The sequence below is a fragment of the Pleurodeles waltl genome, chromosome 7 (assembly GCF_031143425.1).
Source record: "Pleurodeles waltl isolate 20211129_DDA chromosome 7, aPleWal1.hap1.20221129, whole genome shotgun sequence".
Taxonomy (NCBI): Eukaryota; Metazoa; Chordata; class Amphibia; order Caudata; family Salamandridae; genus Pleurodeles; species Pleurodeles waltl.
The window spans coordinates 721,826,493-721,845,226 of record NC_090446.1 but is presented as its reverse complement, the minus strand read 5'-3'; the positions used below and the strand labels follow the sequence as shown (position 1 = coordinate 721,845,226).

The 18,734-nt window shown below is 36.9% G+C and overlaps 1 protein-coding gene across 2 annotated transcripts in view; it reads left to right on the top strand.

The window, feature by feature from the left end:
• Positions 1-18,734, top strand: part of FSTL4 (follistatin like 4) — a 2,214,882-nt gene that overhangs the window by 1,750,325 nt on the left and 445,823 nt on the right. For both annotated transcript variants that reach the window (XM_069199198.1, XM_069199197.1), the window contains exon 7: positions 2,491-2,657. In XM_069199198.1, coding sequence (XP_069055299.1) covers positions 2,491-2,657 — 167 coding nt within the window. The remainder of the gene's footprint in view (positions 1-2,490; positions 2,658-18,734) is intronic.

The following is an 18,734-nucleotide window of genomic DNA, read 5'->3' as shown; positions in this document are numbered from 1 at the left end:
AGTCCAACAAAGTGCCAATACTTTCAGCAGCACAGCAGTCCTACTCCCTGGCACAGTCCACAGATCCAGAAGCGAACGGAAGAGTTGGGGTCTGCGGTTCAGTGTTTATACCTGGTGCCCACTTTGAAGTAGAAGAAGCTTTTAGAGCTTTCCAATCCGCCCCCCCCTTGAGGTTTCAGGCGTCCCCTTCCTCCATTTCCTTGCCCCAACTTGTCTGAGGGTCACAAAAGATCATTGTTAAAACCTTAGTGAGAGTGCTCAGGCAGAGCCATCATGGTCTGCAAGAGAGAGCACACGCACTTTAGCAGTTTAGAGTCCTAGAAGCCAACAAAGCAGATTCAGAAGCCAAGAAGGTGAAGGCAAAATGTTTGGGGTTGACCCTGCAGAAAGATTTATGTTAAAAAACAGGTATATGTAACGCACAAACCTATTTAGAAAGGGAGGGAGATCTTAACAAAGGTGAGAGCCTCATGTTACAGTTTGTGAAAAATTGCAACAAAGCAGTATGGTACTAGATGACGAATCCTGTCATGTGAAAATGTAATGTTCTCTCTGCTCCTTTCTAATTTGCAGACGTGTTGGAACAGGCTTGATGGGGAGGTTGTTCTCAATCCTTGGTGCATGGGTAGAACAGGCTTGTCTTCTGCCTTTCTCTTTTTTGCAGTTTTTATATTTCCAGTATGATGATCTGCTGGCTTCTGGTGTGAAGCTGTGTTAATGAGCTAGTTTATTTTCTCCTTTTGTTTGTTCCACATGTGAGACAGCTTATACTGAAGATGATTCAGGCTTCTGTGGGGAGTCAGCATCTTCTTCAGGGTTGGAGTGATATGCTCAAACTTCTTTAGGCCTTTGATGAGACCTGCTGTCACATGTAGCATGCCTTTCAGAGAACCCAGAGTTGTGCATGGGAAACAAAAGAGCATGTTGTGCATATAATTTTCACTTTATTGTGCTTAGTAGTCTTTGCTGCCCCTTTGACAATTGTATGCAACTGACACGTTGGCAATAAATATATACTTATGCATTTTAACTCTTTGTGGTATGACCTTTTGAATATGCAACTAAGGCTATGGCTGATTCCAGAGTTTCTGTGAGAAAACTCGTACTAATCACCAGGTCAAAAATATCAGAATACACATGTGGAATCACAACACACTGGAAATGGTGCAACGGGCATTCGTATATTTACGACCAGAAATAGTGCAATTATATGAACATTACATCTCCTTTCATTGTTAACGAAATATATAAAAGTTACATAATACGGCACTATGGGCCAGATGTAGGTAGAAATGCAATTTGCGAGTCGCAAAACCATATGCAGAATGGTGTCCCTGACACCATCTGCGAATCGCAAGGGGGTCGCAAAGACCCACCTCATTAATATTAATGAGGTGGGTTGCAATTTGCGACCCCCTTGAGATTCCCTGCACTCACAGGGATGGTGGCCTGCTGGAGACAGCAGACCACCATGTCTGTGACTGCTTTTTTAATAAAGCAGTTTTTATTTTGTATTGCAGCCCGTTTTCCTTAAAGGAAAACGAGTTGCAATACACTCGGGAAAATGAAACCATTTGAAACATGAACATGAAAATATTTTTTCAGAGCAGGCAGTGGTCCAATGGACCACTGCCTGCTCTGAAAAAATATTTTTGGCGTCATTCACAAAGGGGAAGGGGTCCCATGGGGACCCCTTCCCTTTTGCGAATGAATTAGCACCCACTTCACATGGGTGCCAACTGTGAATTGCTTTGCGACCGCGTTCGTGGTCTCAAAGCAATTCTGCATCGCGGTGCGAATCGCAAATAGGAAGGGGAACACTCCTTCCTTTTTGCGAGTCGCATTCCCATTATGCGAGTCGGTACTGACTCGCAAAATGGGAATGAGCATCGCGATGCGCGTTTCGCATGACGCAAACTGCGAATTTCACAGTTTGCGCCATGCAAAACGCATTGTACATCTGGCCCTATGTGCTCTTCCTCAGCCCCTCTTTGTGCAATTACTTCTATATATTTGCACTCCTCTTTCCCTAACCAACGTCCTTTATATTGTATTATGTGAAGTGCCCTGGTCCAGACTCAACTTAAACCTGACTCCTTGAAGTGACATATTCATACAGCGTCACTTCAGTATTACTGCTAACACAGAGCCTACTGAAATATAAGCATGTTTATGACATGAAAACACGACTCAAATGGGTAGATCACGCTTTTTGAGCCCCGAAGTGCTACATATATGAAGCTACAAGACTTCCCTATGACTTTTGCATAACAATGAACGCTGGACATTGTTCATTTCTGTATTATATAGCAGAATAATTGCCACCATAAAAAACCTATTGAGTAAAGCAGGCATTCTTGGGTTTTTAGGTGGTAATGACTATAACCCTTTGAAAATAGCAGGCTTACATTGGTTGACATTGCATTGGATCTTAACATCATGGGCAACACAGCACATGTCTAAGCTTTTGACTTTTCATTGTTTTCACAGAGGTGATTGAGCTCACTCTTTTTGAAGAAGATAAGGTCTCCATCACTACCGTGACGGTTGGACTGAGCACCGTGCTGACGTGCGCCATTCACGGGACACTGAGGCCGCCAATCATCTGGCAGCGTAATGGAGTTACTCTGAACTTCCTCGACTTGGAAGACATCAATGTAAGTAAAATGGAAGCGCCAGAGGTTTCAAGCTTTGTGAACATCATTGTAAGTGGAAAAATTGATCCTTTATTCAGAAACGCAAATTCAAATATAAACTAAAATGTTTAGCAACTAATTTATCTAATGAGCATTTACTGTTTTTTATGTAATATATGTTGTCACTTTTTCTTTTGTTTCTATCAGAGATTTTGGCTTTAAATTTCTACTCTTTTTCATGTTTGTGCTTCTTAATTGTAGACAACGCGGAATCACAAAAGCATTTATAGGTACCGAAAGTAGTATTACAGGAGTACTCTATTACTTACTATTACACAGCTTTGTGAATCAGCCCGCAATATTCATTTCCATATTGAACAAGCATTTGTAATGCAACGGGTCTCGCATTTCGTCGAGTTAGAGCTATTAGCATTGTAAACTCCTCACCGGACTTTTCTTGCCACATTAATTGGAGAAAAAAAAACGAGCACGGTCGAACTACAAAATAAAGAGAAAAAGTAGTCCAGAAACCATACGGAAAACATGGAGCCTCATATGTTTCCAGTAATTGGTCGGTGCGCTGAAGGAGGGCTAAACACCGGAAAAGGCATGACGTATGCATGCCTTTCACTAATAACAGCAAGTGGATTTTAAAAGGCAAGCCCATGAACCAATGTAAGGGACTGGCGTGACATGGGTGTTTTTAGAATCCCAAAGAAAGATTACAACAGGGGATGGAGCGCTTGGCGCTCACCCCCAAAAAGTGCAAAAAGGTCACAGACCTTTCTATTTGTACCAACTGGGTGTGAATATTCTCTAAATGTTCCCCTTTCATTCCCATTTTAGATGTACTGGCACCAATTCACAAAGGTTTGTAAGAGTACAAAAAAGAGTATTTTGCGGATGTCCTACATTACATACTCCAAAATGCCACTGTTTTTTTAATTATATTATCATTGTAGGTGGTCTCAGTCAACAAAGTAGCACACCTTGTTTTAACAATATATATATTGGTACCAGCTTACGAAAATAAGTGACTGATTTTGGAGACAAAAATATAAAACTTTATTCCATTCCTAATCCATACAAATTGGTGGAGATTATGTTCCTAGTATTTAGTTATTTACTTTTTTTTAGCTAGAAGGATGGTTTAAAAATGACAATCTAAGTACCCGAACAGTGTAAAATTGTGCACAGTGCAAATCACAGAAATACATCTCCAAAGGCATTAATTGCTAACCATTGATTCATTAAAATACACTGCAATAATATGTTTAGTAAGAATTAGCAAAGCTAACAGGACTCACACATGGCTCAGCCATGACACCTACTGGCTTTGCCAATGCTTGTTTTTTTTCCTAGATGACCAGTGTGTGTGCACAACCTGGCAGTCATCTTTGTAGAGATTTGTTTATGCTTTAAGAAAATCCATTCAAAGTTGGCTGGCGAAGGCGCAAGTTAATAGTTACCTTAGGGCATGAGTTATAGTTACTTGAAATAACTTTAACTATAACTGCTGAATTTCTATGGTTTTGTATGAGTACGTTCAGAACCTAACTATAACATCCCTGTAAACTTTGCTTTTTCAATGAATTTCTATAGTTTTTTAATATAAAGTAATTTCAAATACCATACATTAATCCAAACACTGCCGCGCACGACCTTTGGCTGATCATGTGCGGTGGGGGTTGGCCACAGGGCCTGGCCTGCAGTCAGGCCCTCAGCCAAGCCCTTATAACCATCCAATCCCGCTCCATGCATATCCTTTGGCTGTGCGCACTCTCTGCCAGTGGATCTGTGAGTGGGAGTGTCTGAGTGGGTCTGAAAGTGGGTTTATGAGCCTATGAGTGGGTCTGAGTGGGTAGATGAGTGTCGGAGTGGGTGTGTGAGTGGGCACATGTGTCTCTGAGTGCATTTGTGAATTAATGTATGAATGAGTATGATAATGTCTTTTTATTTTTTTGCATATTCTCGAATATAAGAATATCCTTCAATATTTGAGTATATTCTCGAATATTCTTGAATATTCTCAAAAATTGGAGGGTATTTGAGAATATTCACAAATATTGCACATGGTGATGAAAAATCATTTTAAACCCATAATTTGACCCAAAAACACCCCTATATCACACCCCAGGTGTTAGGGTACCTTCACCCTGACCCCTTATTCCACTTATGATTTCTATTTTCAGCCTCAGGACCCTCTCCCTTAACATAAGATGGCTGACGCAATTCTTTAGTCACTTTGTGGCCGGCCAATTAGAGCGCTTCTATTTGTGTGCACATTCATGAAAATTTACAATTTTTGGCGATTTATTCTCAGCCAGAGACATACAACTTTGGATTTTCCTTAATTGTTCATAAACTACTGAACAGATTTACACCAAATAACCAAAAGCACAATCTGTGTACCGAAAGCTAGCTTCCTGCCAAATTTGGTGTCATTCCATCCAGCGGTTCCAGTTGTAGTCGTGCCCAAAGGACCAATGGGAATTAACTTGGGAAACCCAACTTTTTTGACCCCCCCCCCCTTTTTATCGACCCCAGATTGATGGGTCACTCCAAAACTTTCCATGTGCAACAAGAATCACCAGGACACTTTTATTTTGGAAGATTTTAAGAAGATTTGTCAAACGGTGCCATAGATATAGGCAAGTCAGAAAACGCTTTTTCTGTGGGAACATGGTCCTAACTATAACTACCTACTGATGACTGCCAGTAGGTTTTATATATATATTTATATATATATATATATATATATATATATATATATATATATATATAAACACTTCGTTTGGCGCTTCTCTCTCTGCACCTAATCGCCGATGGTGCTTGGACTTAGACGCACGCCACCTCGTCTTTTACTTGAAATACACTTCCTTAAGTAAACATTAAGGCTCCAGCACTCCACGAAGGTTTGAAAGGTTTATTGTAACAAAGCAGGAACGCGTTTCGGCGTGACCGCCTTCTTCAACCTGCGGGCCGCCATTTTGGCCCCCTTTAAATATCCTTTGTAGTAACATTGATTTAAAGCAATACACTCCCTTTAAAAATGAAATAACCACTACATTATACTCCATTTGAGAAAAAAAATTATGAATTATATGCAAAATAAAACTAGTGCCCAAATGTGATAATAAACATGACAAAATGAACAAGTACACACATAAAAATATTAAAGAAACAATGATGAATCTTTACACATCTTAGTAAATCTTAATGAATGAAATAAGATATTTGTCTCTGGGAAACTGCTGTGTGTGTTCATCTGGAGAAAATATGTATGAGAAATCCACCAGGTCCAATCACATTGATATAAATATTAAGTAGGGCATTGTTTGTAGGGACAATTATTAAAATAAAAAAGATTCCCATATAATCATTCACCATCTCAAAGAATAGTTTACACGTTATAATAAACTTATTCATATCATTAATAAAGAGTAATCCATAATTAAATTAACAATGTTAACCTAAATGTATATATAACTCTTCACTCGAGTTAAGCCCCACTGGTTCTCTTGAATCGAATGCCAATATATATCTAGACTCTAATCTCCTCAGCTGTTTTTCCCTATCTCCTCCACGGATATCCTTCCTGATTCCATCTATTACACTGTATTTAACTTCTTCCATGCGACCTCCATGAAATTCATGGATGTGTCGGGCAACCGGGTAAGACTCATCTCTATTAACTATGGCCCTTAAATGTTGTAAAATTCTTTTGTGCACTTGAAGTTTTGTGCTACCTACATATAGCTTGGGGCAACTACATTTTAAAATATAAACTACATGGTCACTTTTGCAGTCATATCTGCCTTTGATGGTATGTGTAGTTCTGTGGGTTAATTGAATGGTTTTGATGTTTTCCCCATTTTTACATGCCTTACACTTGGTGCATTTGAAAAATCCATCTGGTGCCTTTAACCAACTCTTAATCAAAGGTTTCTCTTGTCTCACATCATTTTTGACCAATAAATCTTTCATCGATTTTCCCTTGAAAAGAGAGTGAAATGATAGAAAGATTGAAACAGAGAGGCTATGCCAATGAGGTTTTAGAGAACACTATTATAAGAGTAAAATCCCGTATGAGGGAACAGCTACTATTTACTACAGATAATAAAACTAATTCGTTGGACATCAAGAATGACAAAAAACATAAAGATACGGGGATCGTGAGATTTATTACTACATTTAATACTGCACATGACTCCGTAAGAAAGTTACTGCAACAACATTGGCATATGCTCAAAAGTGATCCAGTTATAGGCACACTAATAAGCAATAGGCCCACCATAACTTATAGAAAGGGAAAATCGATGAAAGATTTGTTGGTCAAAAATGATGTGAGACAAGAGAAACCTTTGATTAAGAGTTGGTTAAAGGCACCAGATGGATTTTTCAAATGCACCAAGTGTAAGGCATGTAAAAATGGGGAAAACATCAAAACCATTCAATTAACCCACAGAACTACACATACCATCAAAGGCAGATATGACTGCAAAAGTGACCATGTAGTTTATATTTTAAAATGTAGTTGCCCCCAGCTATATGTAGGTAGCACAAAACTTCAAGTGCACAAAAGAATTTTACAACATTTAAGGGCCATAGTTAATAGAGATGAGTCTTACCCGGTTGCCCGACACATCCATGAATTTCATGGAGGTCGCATGGAAGAAGTTAAATACAGTGTAATAGATGGAATCAGGAAGGATATCCGTGGAGGAGATAGGGAAAAACAGCTGAGGAGATTAGAGTCTAGATATATATTGGCATTCGATTCAAGAGAACCAGTGGGGCTTAACTCGAGTGAAGAGTTATATATACATTTAGGTTAACATTGTTAATTTAATTATGGATTACTCTTTATTAATGATATGAATAAGTTTATTATAAAGTGTTAACTATTCTTTGAGATGGTGAATGATTATATGGGAATCTTTTTTATTTTAATAATTGTCCCTACAAACAATGCCCTACTTAATATTTATATCAATGTGATTGGACCTGGTGGATTTCTCATACATATTTTCTCCAGATGAACACACACAGCAGTTTCCCAGAGACAAATATCTTATTTCATTCATTAAGATTTACTAAGATGTGTAAAGATTCATCATTGTTTCTTTAATATTTTTATGTGTGTACTTGTTCATTTTGTCATGTTTATTATCACATTTGGGCACTAGTTTTATTTTGCATATAATTCATAATTTTTTTTCTCAAATGGAGTATAATGTAGTGGTTATTTCATTTTTAAAGGGAGTGTATTGCTTTAAATCAATGTTACTACAAAGGATATTTAAAGGGGGCCAAAATGGCGGCCCGCAGGTTGAAGAAGGCGGTCACGCCGAAACGCGTTCCTGCTTTGTTACAATAAACCTTTCAAACCTTCGTGGAGTGCTGGAGCCTTAATGTTTACTTAAGGAAGTGTATTTCATATATATATATATATATATATATATATATATATATATATGATCGTTGCTGCTTTCGGCGATGCAGACCCGCAGCTACACCTCAGTGGAACCTGTTGTTATGATGGTTCACCACTGCATCTTACAACTCACACTTCCTTCTTCTCCACCAAAGAAGTCTGGCATTCTGAGACCGATTTCAATGTCATTCATCTAATTCAGTGTGGGAACAGAACACATTTCAGCAGTACAACTGCCTTTCTCAACGTTGAAGTCGCCAGATTGCTCACCATTATATACCCATCATGTGACCTCCCATACACCAAACTTGAAACACAGTCTTTGAAAACATCCACCACAATTTACATTTGCAGAGTGAATTCTCCTTCTATATCACCCCCATTACAAGTTTCATTGCCACAGAGCATTTTTAAACCTGTTACACGATCCTCAACTTGGTCTCCGTATAACAACCTAAATATCCACACACCAATACTGATTGGTTACTATTACATTCTCCATTTAAATAAACAGGCTCACCGAGTCTTATCACTCTCTGTCTCTCTCTCTCTCCTCCATCCCATAAAGAGATGGAGGAAAGAGAGATTGTCATTGCAATGGTGTCTCCATACAATGACTTTAAAGAGTCAGACTAGCATAATGCTTGGTAAGAGTGTTATAGTTACATTTGGATGCAGAGCAAACCAGAATCACTTATGGCCTAATTTTCAAGGTCTTGTGCTGTCACTGAGTAGGCAGAAGGTTCAAATCCTAGTATCGCTCTGCAGTATGTCTGTTTATTTTCTAGTGTGTTGACTGTAAAACATTCCTAGTGATGGAACATTAATGACTTTTTCCCCTCAAAATCTGTGGATTGAATGCCATAGCTAAGTCTGGAGACTGTACAGCAAGGAGTCACCTCTGACCTAGTGGCTAAGGTTCCAGACATGCACACCAAAAGTTAAGGGTTCTAGTCTACGTGAGTCTATCACTAATTCCTTTCTAGTTTCTTTTCAACTATAAATATTTAGGTTACGTACTGAAAGGTGATCTCCCTCTTTTTAATTGACAAAAACATTTTTCTTTTCAGTTTGTCTGGAAATATCTAATTTTAAGTCTATCATTCACCAAAGCCTAAATCACTCTCTCCCTCTCAATCTCTCACGTTCTCTCTCTCTCCCAGGGTTGGGCCGTGTGTGGCACAAGGTTTGTCGGTTATAGGTGGTTGGCCACAGGATTTAAGTATAATAATGAAAATTACTTTATGTTAAAAAACCATAGGAATTCATTGAAAAAAAACAAAGATTAGAGGGACGCTATAGTTAGGAAATATAATTTAAAAAAATAAAGGTTACAGGGACGTTATAGGCTCACATTTTAAATGCACAAAGCCATTCCTTGTTATAGTTATCCCAATTAACTTTAACGTGTACCTTAAGGTAACTATAGCTCGCATCCTCACCATGCACTGCTAATTACCCCACAAATTACAGCACTCCTAACATCTTTGATAACATCATTAATAATATCAATGTAATTGCAGTAAAACCTTTGACCATTAAACTGTGCATGGTGGGGGCGGGGTTTTGTGACCTCACACATCAAGCAGAGCAAGTTACCAAATGTACGTTGCCATGAGGATTTGTTTCACTTGTATCCATAAGTTGGTTTTTGTTAATTAGCTGATAATCATGAACAAAAACAATTATGCAGGACTGAAAGTTTAGGCCCCCTAAACACCTGCCTTTTTTGAGCATTGGTCATAGGAGTAGTGATAGAGGGGGCCTTGCACTATGTCATTCACATAGGAGGTGCCTAGGTGTCAGACACTCGGTTTGGGTCAGGCATGTTGCAATCTGAAAGCAGGCAGTGGGTAAATTCCTTTTAGGTCTCTGACACCCGAACACCAACCACACAACCTAACTGTCTCTGCAAATGGCAGATAATATAAAGACCTGAGTTTGAGGCAAATAGTATCAAAAATCTTCAGTAAAAGATTAATAGCTCAGGGTTTTTCGATGAGCACGTGATGCTATTCATAATTCCCAAGGAGCTCTCTGAGCATGCCTCTCCCTCCCTCTATAACACTGTAAACATTTTCTATGTCAAATATGCCAAATTGATTATAACCTGAACGCAAATACCTTTTTAGGTCTCCTCAAGATAGATAAGCTGTCAGGAAGATCCCATGTTATCACTACTTTTGAAACGTACATGTAGATATAATAGTACAAGAGCATGTTTGGGTGAACCCTCTTCAGCAATTGGCTTTCGTGGAATCTGTATGATTTGCCATTGCTTGAAAGGGCTTTACATCAAGGCCATGACATTGAATGGATGGTTACATTTTTAATTTTGTGTTTCTAATAGATTTAGTTGATAGTGCTCGAGAAGTCCTTTTAATGGATTGTATATGTGGTATGAAGTGTAGCTTGTAATTCAGTGTCAGTGTGTTATTTGATATACTCCCTTTACATACATGACATTTTAATTAGAGGCTTATGGCTTTTTGTTTAGGGAGTGCAATCCTTCTTGTCTTTGTGACAGGCTAAAGCTATTCACTAATCACATTTGTATATTAATTTATCTATTTTGCTTTTATGACAACATGTTGGATTGACAGATTTTTCACAAAGTTAATACTTGCACAGAAATAGGATTTCTGAAAGACATTCCGAAAATACCTTTGTCAAAAATATCAACTATATCCCTTTTAACCTGTTAGCAACTGAGGCTTTTCTAGCCTCCAGTGCTGAATCCTCTTTTTTGATGGTTAGCACAGTTTGTGCTTAAGCCTTCAGGACATTTTTCCCACAAAGGTTTCCAAGCCAAACTGGTGTCCTTTTCACCACATTTTGGGGGTTCTAAAGGTACCCAGGGTTTGTGGATTCCCTGGAATCATAAATAAATGCTGTGCCAAGATCACCATCTCCCTAGCATTGACAAACTTTGTCCCAACATTTTTTGGGGATTTCAATCTGCTTGCAGTTTTCATGGAGAATGCTGTAAAACTGATGGGTGAAACCAGAAAAGGGTATGCTGCTTACCTGTAATCCTAGTTCTCTTCCAGGTGAATATTCGAAAAAGTCATAAGCACTGAATATTTCTGCCCACATGCACAAATATATGTATTATATATGTATAACCTCATTAATGTATGCAGTACTTAAAAAAATAAATAATATATATATATATATATATATATATATATATATATATATATATATATATTATAACGAAGAATTTCACCGCACTCCATGAGGTATAAATAAACGTGTACTTTATTGCAGTCAACAACCACCTACGCGTTTCGACTCTCCAAGAAGTCTTGATCACGGTAAATAAGTCCCTTTTTACTTTCCCTTTTTATACTCAATATCCTCTCCACATTCACAATGCATTCTGGATATTGTAGTTTCCACAACTTAAAAAGATTCTCATTTCCATTATAAAACAACACAAAAACACAATCTATTTTGTTTTACATTAATCCTTCCATTCTTTTTGGCTATTTACATTCATCATTTTGTACACTATTTCTCATTGTTATTTATAATATTTCAATTGTTCTACTTCTAGGTCAAAGGCATAACTTTCTAACCACTTACTCAAAAATCACGGGCTTTTTATAATTATACAGCCATGTTTGGGTTTGAATTATTTATTGTCAGTCAGATATTTCTCTTATAATATATTCCTTAATTCTTAAATCTTTTTTTCAACAGTTATACTGCATATTTTCAAACCCAACAGAAGTATCAATGAACCTTTCTTCCAAATGAATTAGTCACTGCCACCATTAACCCTCAATACTACCAAAATAAGTATCGGCTAGATGCCTATAATATATGCCCATTCATTATTTCCTTTTCTTTCATTGAAATATGCCTTACCACTTTTTTCATCATTCTAAATCATACAGTCAGACAGAAAAAATAAATGATATGGAAAAAATGGAAGAGGAAAAGCTGGTAATAAATTTGTCTGACTACACATTAACACAGGAAGAGTAAAGTGTACTAAATAAAGGTCTATCCTTCAGTCAGGAATACCATTTTGACAGAGTTGAGACTAAGATAGACACTTACAAATTTATTCGAAACATCAATTAAAATTTAGGGAGACACAAAATGTACAGAAAGACACAGGTTTAATGATTGACCAAATACAGGATATCAAAGTGTGTCATGATTTAATGAATTACTTGGAAGATGATGAGATGACATCCACTCAAATATTGGAAACAATGGGGATTCGAACAAATGATCATAAATATAGTCAATTTAAACCGAATTAAAAATTTTGTCCCATATTAACACCAGGTAATAAAGTGGATTTGTTTTTTGAGATGGTCATTAATGATTTTGAGAAATTACAATATGTGAAACCAACTCAGAAAGGTGAAAATATAACTGTGACTGAACCGAAAGCCCTACAACGACTTGCTGATAATGATAATATTATCATCAAACCTGCAGACAAGGGGGTAATATTGTGATTTTAAATCGGAAATACTATGTAATTGAAGCAATGAGACAGCTAAAGGAAGAAGGCAGCTATGAGAAACTAAGTAACAATCCTACTAATCAAATACAAGAGTTGGTTATAAAAAGGTTGGAGGAATGGCGAAATGAACTATTGATTAATGAAGAGGAATTTAAATACTTAAAACCAAATCATCCGATATTGCCTACGATATATTTTCTTCCAAAGATTCACAAAACGTTAAGTAAGCCTCCTGCGAGACCAATCATCTCAGGATGTGGATCTTTGTTTGAAAATATATCAAAATATGTTGATTACTATATTGCTCCATTGGTTTCCTCTCTCAGTTCCTACATCAAGGATACAGGGGATTTTTTGAGCATTATAGATGGTATTGAATGGCATGCAAGTTACAATTTAGTGACGGTGGATGCGGTATCACTATATACATCAATTAGACATGAAGTATGGCTAAATGCATTGAATTATTTATTTTTAGGACAAAGGAATATTGAAGAGAAAAAACACTCTGAAATGCTTTTGGAAATGGTAAAATTGTGTTTAAATAACAACATTTTCATCTTTGATAAAATTGTGTACAAACAAGTGCGGGGAACTGTCATGGGAATTTCTCTCTCTTCCAGCTATGCGAATTTAACGCTGGGTTGGTGGGAGAGAGAAATAGCATGACAAGATAAATACTCAGAACACTTGGGGAAGGTAGTATTATGGCTACGCTACATAGACGATTTGTTTCTGATCTGGGATGGTACCAAAGAGGAATTTGATTTGATGTATATTTTCAAATCTTCAATTAAAATAATTGTGGTTTGAACTTTACATATAACTTTAATAAAAAACAAATTGACTTTTTGGACATTAGAGTGTACATAGAAAATGATCAGATAAATACGACTATGTTTAGAAAAGAAACATCTACTAACAGTATTCTGCATGGGAGTAGTTTTCATTTGAAGCCATTGTTGAAAAGTATTCCGTTTGGTGAATTTCTAAGAACTAGACAAAACTGCTCTAATGACAAGGAAATGGAAAAGCAATTTATTAAAGTACAAAAACGATTTATGCACCTTGGGTATCCACTAGCAAATATTGATCTTTGTGAGAAAAGAGCAAAAAAGATACCTCGTCAGGACACGTTGATAGATAAATTTGTGAAAAAAGAAATGAATAAGGAGGAAGTGTTTCCTCGCTTAATCCTCACATACAGCAAGAAAAGTAAAAATATAGAACAAATATTTAGGAAGCATTGGAAAATATTACGAGGTGATCAGGATCTAGTGCAAAAGATAGGTCCCAAACCACAAGTAACATATAGAAAGTCATGCTCATTGAGAGACATATTGGTGAATAGCTATTATGTAGCACCAATAACAAAAAAATTGCTAAACAATCAGGCTATGGGTTTTTACAAATGCAATAGATGTAAAGTATGTCAAATTGCGAGAAACACAAGAACATTCACAAGCTATAAAGGGAAGGTCATACACATCTCTCAAAGAATTACCTGTAATAGCCAATATGTGGTATATATGCTTGAATGTGAATGTGGCTTGAGAAATGTTGGGAGCACAATATGTCCATTAAAGAAAAGGATTTTAGAACATACTAGAGCTATAACAAACCAAGATTTGAGTTATACTGTGGCAAAACATTTTTTTTTAAAACATACAAAGGATTGGAGAGGATTAAGGTTTGTGGGAATAGCACAAATCAATAAGAGTGAGAGAGGGGGTGATAGAATCCGAAAGCTCCAACAATTGGAGAGCAGATATATTATCCAGCTCCGTACCTAAATACCATATGAATTAAATATGGACAAAGAATTGCATGTTCATCTATGATTTAGAATGATTAAAAATGTGGTAAGGCATATTTCAATGAAAGAAAAGGAAATAGTGAATGGGCATATATTTTAGGCGTCTAGCCAATTCTTCTTTTGGTAGTATTGAGGGTTAATGGTGGCCGTGACTAATTAATTTGGAAGAAAGGTTCATTGATACTTCTGTTGGGTTTGAAAATATGCAATATAATTGTCGAAAAAAAGATTTAAGAATTAAGGAATATATTATAAGAGAAATATCTGACTGACAATAAATAATTCAAGTCCAAACATGGCTGTATAATTATAAAAAAGCCCGTGATTTTTGAGTAAGTGGTTAGAAAGTTATGCGTTTGACCTAGAAGTAGAACAATTGAAATATTATAAATTACAATGAGAAATAGTGTACAAAATGATGAATGTAAATAGCCAAAAAGAATGGAAGGATTAATGTAAAACAAGAGCTTGTGTTTTTGTGTTGTTTTATAATGGAAATGAGAATGTTTTTAAGTTGTGGAAACTACAATATCCAGAATGCATTGTGAATGTGGAGAGGATATTGAGTATAAAAAGGGAAAGTAAATAAAGGGACTTATTTACCGTGATCAAGACTCCTTGGAGAGTCGAAACGCGTAGGTGGTTGTTGACTGCAATAAAGTACACGTTTATTTATACCTTGTGGAGTGCGGTGAAACTCTTCATTATAATATAATTTCGAGATTGGTCTTCTCCGTCACAGGGCACCGGCAGTGGAGTGCGCCGCTCATCAACTATCTGACCACTTTGTTTTTTCAATATATATATATATATATATATATATATATATATATATATATATATATATATATATTTCATTTAAAAAACAAAATGTTGAAGGAATGTTATAGTTAGGCTCGAAACCATGGAAATTCAACAGTTATAGTTAGAGTTTCCTCAAGTAACTATAACTCGTGCCCTGAGGTCACTATACCTCGCGGCCCCGCCATGGACAGTTTTTTCATCAAAAATGTTACTGCAAATGTTACATTGATATTATCTATGATATTATCAACGATGTCATGAGTGCTGTAATTTGTGGGGTAGTTAGCAGTGTATGGCGAGGGTGCGAATTATAGTTGCCATAGTGTGCAAATTATGATTACTTGAGGTAACTCCAATTAGAACTGGTGGATTTAAATGGTTTTGCACGTTTAAAATGTGAGCCTAACTATAATGTCCCTGTAACCTTTGTTTTTTTAAGTGAATTTCTATGTTTTTTTAACGTATAGTAATTTTCATTACTATACGTTAATCCAACCACTGTCTGCACGGTGGCGGTTGACCATAACCCTCAATAAGCACCCAACCTTGCACCATGCACGGCTTTTGCCCGTGTGCAGTAGAGGTTGCGTGCAAGACCTGGTCTGCAGCCAGACCCTGTGGCCAACCCACCTAGCCACCCAAATTTATGCTGTGCACAGCCCTTTGGCCTTGCACAGCGGAAGTTGCCTGCAGCCTCTCTGGGTGTCATAATAGGTGTGAGAGGATGTATCTGGGGGGGAGAGTGGCTGCCAGAGTGTCTGTCTAGGTGTGACAGTGCATACACCAGTGTTTTAGCGGGTGCGTTAGTGTGTGTGCTGGTCTGTGAGCGGGTCAGTGGGTCTGAGATTGGGTGTGTGAGAGTCTGAGTGGGTCTGTGAGTGTGTGCATAACTGTCTTAGTGGGTCTGTGAGTGGGTGTGTGAGGGTCTAAATGGGGCTGTGAGTGGGTGCACGAGGCTCTGAGTGGGTGTGTGCATGTCTGAGTGGGTCTGTGAGTGGTTGCATAAGTGTCTTAGTGAGTGTGTGAGTGGGAGAAATTGATTGAAAGAGAGACAGAGAGAACGAGAAGAAAAGTGAGAGGGAGAAAGCTAGAGAGTTCTTTAGGCTTTGATATATGATATACTCAGAATGATATATTTCTGTTCAATTAACGAAAAATGTATCTGTCATTTTCAAATATTAAAAAAAATTTACTCTAAAAAAAAAAGTAATAATAAAAAAAAAAGGGGGGAAGCAAGTCCGGCTGGATTTGTATCCAGAGTGCTTAGTGTGAAGGTTGCTTGCATTTTTCTTTTTTCTTTTTTTAGCCCTTTATGGGCTATCTGGGACTACACAGGAGCCCTCAAGGGCTATCCCATGCTCCCTACATATTTATTTATTTATATATCTTTTTTTCAAAATGCCCTTTACGGGCCGTCTGGCATAGCGGGCTAAGCAGGGTAAGCCTCCAGGATTGTAACAGCAGCTCCCTGCTTACTGAAGCATTTCATCTCTGTTCTCTCTACGTGTGCAGGGGACAGAGATGAAAAATTTGTTTTTTGACAGCAGGACCTGTTTGACAGGTCCTTTTGTGAAAAACCGAAGTGTTTGCTGTGGCTTGACTGCAAGCCACAGCAAACAGCTATATCCTGGGAGTGGGCACCCCGGACATCATAAAGTAGGTGTATATATATATATATATATATATATATATATATATAAAACCTACTGCCAGTCACTAGTAGGTAGTTATAGTTAGGACTTACGTTCTATAGAAAAAGTTTTTTCTGCTTGCCTATATCTTTGGCACCGCTTGACGAATCTTTGCGAAATTTTCCTAACAAATTCAATTGTCACATCAGCTGCTGTCTGGGAAATTTTGGGGTGATCCATCAAGCAGAGGCTGTGATAAATGGGGAGGGGTGAAATTTAAACTGTTTCCAATGTTAATTCCCATAGGACAAATGGAACAGCGATAGTGCAAAAACCACTGAACGGAATTACACCATGTTTGACAGAAAGGTAGGTCTTGATCCAGAAAGAGCCCTTTTTGTTATTTGGTGCAAATCCGTTCAGAAAGCGCCAGTAGTTGATATAACTATATATATATATATATATATATATACATACATACATATATATATATATATATATATATATTCAATTATGTATATATATATATAATTATATACAATTATAGAAATATATATAATTATATATATATTGATATACATACAGACACATATATATATATATATATATATATATATGTATGTATATGTATAGAGAGAGAGAGATACATATATATATATATATATATATATATATATATATATATATATATATATATATATATATTGCAATTCTTCTAAAACCGTATAGAAGATTACTCAGACACTAGATGGAAGTCCAAAAATACTTTCATCACCAATGCTTCCTCCCAGTACAACGCGTTTCAGCCGTAGCCTTGCTCACGTACAACATGGGAGTTTGCTACACACAATCTAAATACCCCTGCCTGCCATAACACAAAGAAAGGACTACAAGGAAACATGGTTACTTTGGACTACGCAAATTTGGGCGCCATCTTAGAATGTCCAAGTACAAATAAATATTCTATACTGGTGTCATAGTTATTATTCCATCCATATTCTTTGTTCAATAAATATTATTTAAATATTGTTATAAACATATTCTTTAAAAAACTATTTTATATTATATAATATTGTCATATGGATAACACATAATAAAAAAACATTATACAACTTGATCATCCTTACACTATGGAGCATTCAATTTGCATTACAATGTGCATATTCCTTAGTATTAATGTATTCCTGCAGAGAACTATCTTACTACCTACTGTCATGTGAGCACACCCCCAACCTACACATGTACCAAATAAATATATTGTAAAACCATATAAAATACATAATATTAAAAAGATTATTACGAAACCAACTCCAGCAACTCAAATCAACCTAAATGTACATTCATTTCCTCACTTGAATTAAGACCCCCGGGCTCAAGGTGCTAAGCCTAATGATCATCTTAGATTCTAAAATCCTCATCTTTTTCTCTGTATTGCCTCCCCTCACATTAGGCTTGATCTGATCAATGACTGCAAAACTCAACAGCCTCTCATCCCCATTATGTTTCTCATGGAAATGCCTTGCCACTGGGTAAGTTCGGTCATGATTACGAATGGCTCTAATATGCTCCAGAACCCTCTTCTTGGCCTTATGTATTGTACTGCCCACATATAGTTTTTTGCAAGGGCACTTCAGACAGTAAATACAGAAATCAGTATTGCAATTAAAGTAGCCTCGGATTTGATGGGTCCAATGTCCATTATCACCAAACACTTCAAACCAATTCATACTATACTTACACTCTTTACACTTTACAGCAGAAAAAACAACAGGATGATCCGGTGTCATAGCTCTAGCATCGACACTAGTCACCCTATTGTGACTTAAGGCCTCTCTCAGTGATATACTCTTCCTAAAAGTAATCAAGGGCATATTAGGAATGACATTACTTAAAACAGAGTCGGTATGTAATATGTGCCAGCTTC